Genomic DNA, 6,528 nt, shown 5'->3' with positions numbered 1-6,528 from the left:
GCGCATGCGCGGAGCCTGCCCAGCCGGCGGGAGGAGCAACTTGGGCGGTGCACTCTCCAGCAGGGGCCGAGGCCCAAGGGAAGTCACCCCCCGAATCTCGGGCCCCGTCCAGTGGTCCAGCGTAAAAAACGGGCGTGACTTTATCAGTGGACATGACCCTGGAAACGTGACTAGCCGTCACCCCTGGACCGAGGGCCTTTGCTTTCCACGCGCAGCTGTTTTCCGGCAGCGGCCCCTGGTTTCCCAACGCGCAGAGTCTGCGCAGTGCTGTGCGTACAGCACGTGCCCAATAAAGGCTCCTCTGCAAAGCTGGGAGGGCCGCCTCTTTCCATGCTTTGTGAGAACAATAATGAGTTCTGCCGGTTTCTTCCCCATTTTTTCTTTAAGAAAACATTTGGCACAGACCATTTACCAAGATGAGCTCTAAAAGGACACATGACCTAGACGTAAAGGGAGACCTTACAGGGAAATGTGAAGCAGGTGGGCAATGACACCTGTCAGGCTCAGGGACGGATGAACAGCTTGTGAAGGAGCCAGAGCTCGCTGAGATGTAAAATGGATAACTTTGATCACATTAAACCAGAGGTTCTTGTACAGATAAAACAAATGTAGCCAAGATCAGAAGGAAAGGAGAAACCTGGGGAACAGGGCCTCCAGACAGCTCCTCAGATAAAAGAACTTGGTCAGCTCCATAAGGAGTCATGCCCCAGTGGATAAATGGTCAAAGGATGTGAAAGGCTGATGAAGAAATCGAAACAATTTATAGTCAAATGAAAAAATGCTCTAAATCACAATTGATTATTGATTAGAGAAATGCAAATTAAAACAACCTTGAGATATCATGTTACACCTATCAGATTGGCTAAAATGGGAAAGAGGAAAAGGACAAACGGAGGAGATGTGGAAAAATTGGGACCTTAATTCACTGTTGGTGCATCTGTGAGCTGATCCAACCATTTTGGAGAGAGATTTGGAACTATGCCCAAAGAGCTATTAAACTGCCTATACCCTTTGACCCAGCAATACCACTACTAGGTCTGTTTCCTAAGATGATTAGGAAAAATGGAAAAGAACCTACCTGTTCCAAAATATTTATAGCAGCAATCTTTGTAGAGGCAAAGAACTGGAAATTGTGGGGATGCAGGTCAACTGGGGAATGGCTGAACATGTTGTGGTATACGTTCCTGATATAATATTCCTCTGCTATAAGACATGATGAGCTCAATGATTTTAGAAAAGCATGGAGAGACTTCCACAAAAAAATGAGTGAAATGAGCAGAACCAAGAGAACATTGTATACAGTAGCAGCAGTACTGTTTTAAGAACAACGTTGAGCAACCAAGTCATTCTATTACAAATACTCAAATTAATCTCAAAGATTCTGTGAGGGAAAATGCTATTTGAATCCAGAAAGGAATACTGCTGTGGTGAAGGAAATGAGGAGCGGACTGATTTAGAAACACAGGGAAAGATTTGGATTTATGAAGGAAGATGCTATCCACCTTCAGAGAAATGGATGATACGAGAAAATAAGCGTAGTACGGTTTTAATATGTGTGTGAGTATAGATGTGTATGTGTATAGATATCTATATTTATGTATATGTGTGCATATATATAGATAGATATAGATATAGATATAGATACACCTCCATGCTTAATTGTAGCCTTCTTTAGGGTTGGGGGTGGGGTGTGGGGAGGAAAAAATAAAGTAGAAAGTGCACAGCAGAGAACAGAGGAAAATCAACAGGGGAAAAGTTGGGCAGCTTTGAAAACAGTGTACAGTAATTATTATATAGGTTTTCTTGAAATGGAAATTTATTATTATTTATTATATTGAAACCTCTCTATGGTAGGCTGCGTACATGGCAATTTTTTCTTTTCTCATTTTGTATTCAAGTGTAGAATTTTTAAAATTGCAAAAAAAAAATTGTTACCTGGGATGAGGAGGGGAAGGGATCCTGGGGGGATATTTTGATGCTGCAAAAAAACCAAGAGATATCAATAACAATTTATTTTTAAAAAGACTAAAAACCATTCACCAACTGATAAATGGTCAGAGGATAAGAAGAAGTTTTTGAGGAAGAAATTCAAGCTATCAAAAGCTGGATAAAAAATGTTCTAAATCTCTAACAGAAATGCAAATTAAAACAACTCTGAGGTTTCACTTCACAGCCATAAGACCAGCCAAGCTGACAAACAGAAAATGACAGACGAGAGGAGGTGTGGAAAAACAGCGACATTCATGTTCTATTGGTGGTACTAGGAATGGTCTAGCCATCCTAGAAAGCAATTTAGAACTGCACCCCCAAAGCTGTTAAACAGTGTATATGCCCTGTGACCCCCAGATATGGCTAGTAGGTCTGTACCCAAAAGACAGCAAAGAAAGAAGAAAAGGACCTATATGTGCAAAAAAGGACCTATATGTGCAAAAATATTCATAACAGCTTTTTTCATGGTGGCAAAGAATGTGAAATTGAGGGGGTGCCCATCAGTTGGGGAATGGCTGATATGTGGATATGGTGGAGGACTCTTGTGCTTTAAGAAATGATCAAAGGGATGCTTTCTAAGGAATCTGGGAAGATGTGTAGGAAATGATGCAGACAGAAGTGAACAGAATCAAGAGAGATATTTACACTAACAATAATGTAAAACAAAACTTTGAAAGAATTAAGAATAAAGAATTCGGAATAAAAATAAGAATAAAAAAATAAGAACTAAGATCACAATATGATCCCAGGCACCCATGATGAAACATACAATTCACCTCTGGCTAGAGAGGTGATGGACTCAGACTGCAGATGGAGACACACACACACACACACACACACAGAGGACATGGCTAATGAGGGAATTTGTTTTGCTTGACTAAATATGTTACCAGGGCTTCATTTTTCTTTCTTTTTTTCAATGGGGGTGGGGGGGGATGAGAGGAGGAGAAAATCAGAGCTAGGGATGGCAGGAAGCTTGTTTTGGTTGGGTGAGGGGCTTGGTCACACCCCAAGGAGCTTCTATTCAGGGTTCAAAAGCTGGTTAGAAATAGGGTTTGGCAACAGAGAAGAAAGAGCAGGCAGGTGAAGAGCTAAGCTGGAAGGAACCAGTAGCCCTGGGACAAGAAGGAAGGGGACAGGAAAGGCAGCAGCCCTAGAGGGATCTCAGTGCAGAAGGCTGAAGCTGATGCCCCCAGCAGTACCCACCTCCTCGAGGGCTGAGGGAAGTACCGAGAACAAGTCTGCTCCTTCCCAACTTCCCCTCCTGGGACCCACCAACAGGCATGGTAACATAGTTTGTTCTTTTACCCAGAAGTCCCTGGTAACCAGAATTTTGTCTGAACCATGGAGGTAAGGGGTTAATTAAAGATGGATATAAATGCAAACAAGGCAGAGGGCCCAACCTCTGCCTATGTTTAGGAATTGTCCTGGGGAGGGGGGGCACAGTTAGAGGGATGGTGATTGTACTCCTCACTTTTCACTGTTTTCAATATCATACTGGAAATGTTAGGTTTAGCAATAACAGAAGAAAAAGAAATTGAAGGTATTAGAATAGGCAAAGAAGAAACAAAGCTATCACTCTTTGCAGATGATATGATGATATACTTAGAGAATCCTAGAGAATCAAGTAAAAAACTACTTGAAATAATAAACAACTTTAGCAAAGTTGCAGGCTGTAAAATAAACCCACATAAATCATTGGCATTTCTACTCCTCACTTTTCATCTAAACTCTCCTAAACAGGAGAGGAGGGAACCAAGTAAACCTGAGGGGTCATAATATAGCCCCTGGGCTTTCAACTTCCTGCTTACTGTAACAGAGAGTTACACAAAGCAAAGGCAAAAATAGTCTAGACCCTACGAAGGACAATGTGTTTATAAGTAGGTACACAAGCTATGTCCAGAGAAGCCCGAAGGTAAGTTTAGGGGGAAGGGGCCAGGGGAACTGGGAAAGGACTCCAGCGAGCGGAAGGCATCTAAGCAGAGTGGAAGGAAGCCCAGCAATCCTCAAGAGCCAGAGAGTATTCTCTCACCTGTGTGGGGATGCCAAGAAGCAGAGGTGAGGTGGGCAGCTTGGGCAAAGTATGGAGGTGGGAAAGAGAATGAATGTCCTTTGGAGGCACCAAGAAGAGGCCAGATAATTGTCCACAGATTGCTTGTAGGAAAATATGCAACATGAAAGAAATTAGAGATGTAGGCTGGAGTCAAAGACCTGTAAATGCCAAACAGATGAGGAATAGGGCCACCTATGGCTCTGAAAGCAGGCAGTGACACACTCACCTAGGCGCTGAGCAGGAAAACTGGATTGGAGCAAAAAAAAAAATGGAGGCAGGGAGACTGTTACAGTAGACTGCAGTGATGAGGCCCTGAACTGAGCTGGTGCTTAATGTGAGTGGAGAAGAGGGTGGAAAGGAGCTAGACTGGACAAGACTGGTCGGACATGGAGAGCAGGAGAATGGTGGAATCGAGGGCCTAGAAAAAGGGCTTAACCTGAGCAAGGATCTTCCTCTGTTACTGAACTAATTCTTCCTCTGTGAATGAGATGAAGGAGAGCTGACTCTTGTCATATTGTCACAACTTTCTCAGTAAACTAAAAGTCTAAGTCATATGCTATAATTGTAGTTTTTGGGAAAGGGAGGTGCCTGGGGATTTGAGGAGAGATAAAGTTAATTAGGAATAGCTTTGTCTATATAATTTCATTTTAGGTAGCAATCTCTGCTTTGTGTGTGTGTGTATGAGTGTTTAGTAAAATTTATACTTTGAAAATATCCCTATATTAATTATATTTAATAAGGCTTTCCCTTCTTAAGCTTCTCTCCAATATGCATTTGGTTTTTGACCTGAAGGCCTTCACAATTTAATTACATTGCATAAAGCTTCTCTCCAATGTGAATTCTCAGATGTCCATTAAGTCCTGTTCTTTGGCTAAAACCTTTTCCGCATTCGTGACATTCATAAGGCTTCTCACCAGTGTGAATGGTCTGGTGTTGAGTAAGGTGTGCTTTCTGACCAAAGGCCTTCCCACATTTGTGGCATTTATAAGGTTTTTCTCCAGTGTGAATTTTATGATGTCTGTTCAGCTGTGTGCGCTTGGTGAAGGCCTTCCCACATTCGTTACATTCATGTGGTTTCTCTCCAGTGTGAATTCTCTGGTGTTCAGTAAGTCCTGTGACCAGGCGGAAGGCCTTCCCACATTCAGTGCATTCATAAGGTTTCTCTCCTGTATGAATTCTCAGATGTCCAATAAGTCCTATGCTTTGCCTAAAAGCTTTCCCACATTCATTACATTCATAAGGCTTCTCTCCAGTATGAACTGTCTGATGTTGTGTAAGGTGAGCTCTCTGACGAAAGGTCTTTCTACATTCATTGCATTCATATGGTTTCTCTTCAGTATGAATTCTCTGATGTCTATTAAGTTGTGTGCTCTGGCTGAAAGCCTTCCCACATTCCTTACATTCATATGGTTTCTCTCCAGTATGAATTCGCTGATGTTCTGCAAGACCAGTGATTAGGCGGAAGGCCTTGCCACATTCATTACATTCAAAAGGTTTTTCACCAGTATGAATTCTCTGATGTTCAGCAAGTCCTGTGATCAGACGGAATGCCTTTCCACATTCATTACAACCAAAAGGTTTCTCTCCAGTATGAATTCTGTTGTGCTGTTTAAGATCTGCCCTACGACTGAAGGCTTTCCTACATTCATTGCATTCATAAGTTTTCTCTCCTGTATGAATTCTCTGATGTTCAGTAAGTCCTGTTCTCTGATGGAAGGACTTCCCACATTCATTACATTCAAAAGGTTTCTCTCCAGTATGAATTCTGTTATGTTGATTTAGATCTGCCCTTCGAGTGAAGGCCTTTTTACACTCATTACATTCATAAGGTTTCTCTCCAGTATGAATTTTCTCATGTCGAGTAAGTTGTGAGCTCTGGCAGAAAGTCTTCCCACATTGATTACATTCATAAGGTTTTTCTCCACTGTGAATTCGCTGATGCTGAGTAAGTCCTGTTTTTTGGCAAAAGGCCTTCCCACAGTCATTACATTCATAAGCTCTCTCTCCAGTATGAATTCTCTGATGTCGAGTAAGCTGAGAACTTTGGCAAAAGGTCTTCCCACATTGATTACATTCATAAGGTTTTTCTCCACTATGAATTCGCTGATGCTGAGTAAGTCCTGTTTTTTGGCAAAAGGCCTTCCCACAGTCATTACATTCATAAGCTCTCTCTCCGGTATGAATTCTCTTATGTCGTGTAAGTTGTACGCTCTGACGGAAGGCCTTGCCACATGCATTACAGTCATAAGGCTTCTCTCCAGTGTGAATTCTCTGATGTTGAATACGCTGTATGCTAAGGCGGAACAACTTCCCACATTCATTGCATTCATAAGGTTTCTCTCCAGTATGAACTGTCTGATGTTGAGTGAGCTGTGAATTTCGGCAAAAGGCCTTCGCACATACATTACATTCATAAGGTTTCTCCCCTGTATGAATCAGCTGATGTTCAGCAAGCTGTGAACGCCAGCGGAAGGCTTTCCTGCATT

At 42.2% G+C, this 6,528-nt stretch overlaps 1 protein-coding gene across 1 annotated transcript in view; it reads right to left on the bottom strand.

Annotated features, from left to right (window-relative positions):
• Nucleotides 1–1,997: 1,997 nt before the first annotated feature.
• Nucleotides 1,998–6,528, bottom strand: part of LOC110201790 (uncharacterized) — a 38,459-nt gene continuing 33,928 nt past the window's right edge. Inside the window, exon 7 of the mRNA XM_078151886.1 lies at nucleotides 1,998–6,433. Coding sequence (XP_078008012.1) covers nucleotides 4,850–6,433 — 1,584 coding nt within the window. The 3' untranslated portion in view covers nucleotides 1,998–4,849. The remainder of the gene's footprint in view (nucleotides 6,434–6,528) is intronic.

Source organism: Phascolarctos cinereus, unplaced genomic scaffold (genome assembly GCF_003287225.1).
Source record: "Phascolarctos cinereus isolate Bilbo 61053 unplaced genomic scaffold, phaCin_HiC Scaffold_4;HRSCAF=312, whole genome shotgun sequence".
NCBI lineage: Eukaryota > Metazoa > Chordata > Mammalia > Diprotodontia > Phascolarctidae > Phascolarctos > Phascolarctos cinereus.
Note: the sequence above shows the minus strand (reverse complement) of the source record. Positions and strands in the feature narration are given on the sequence as shown.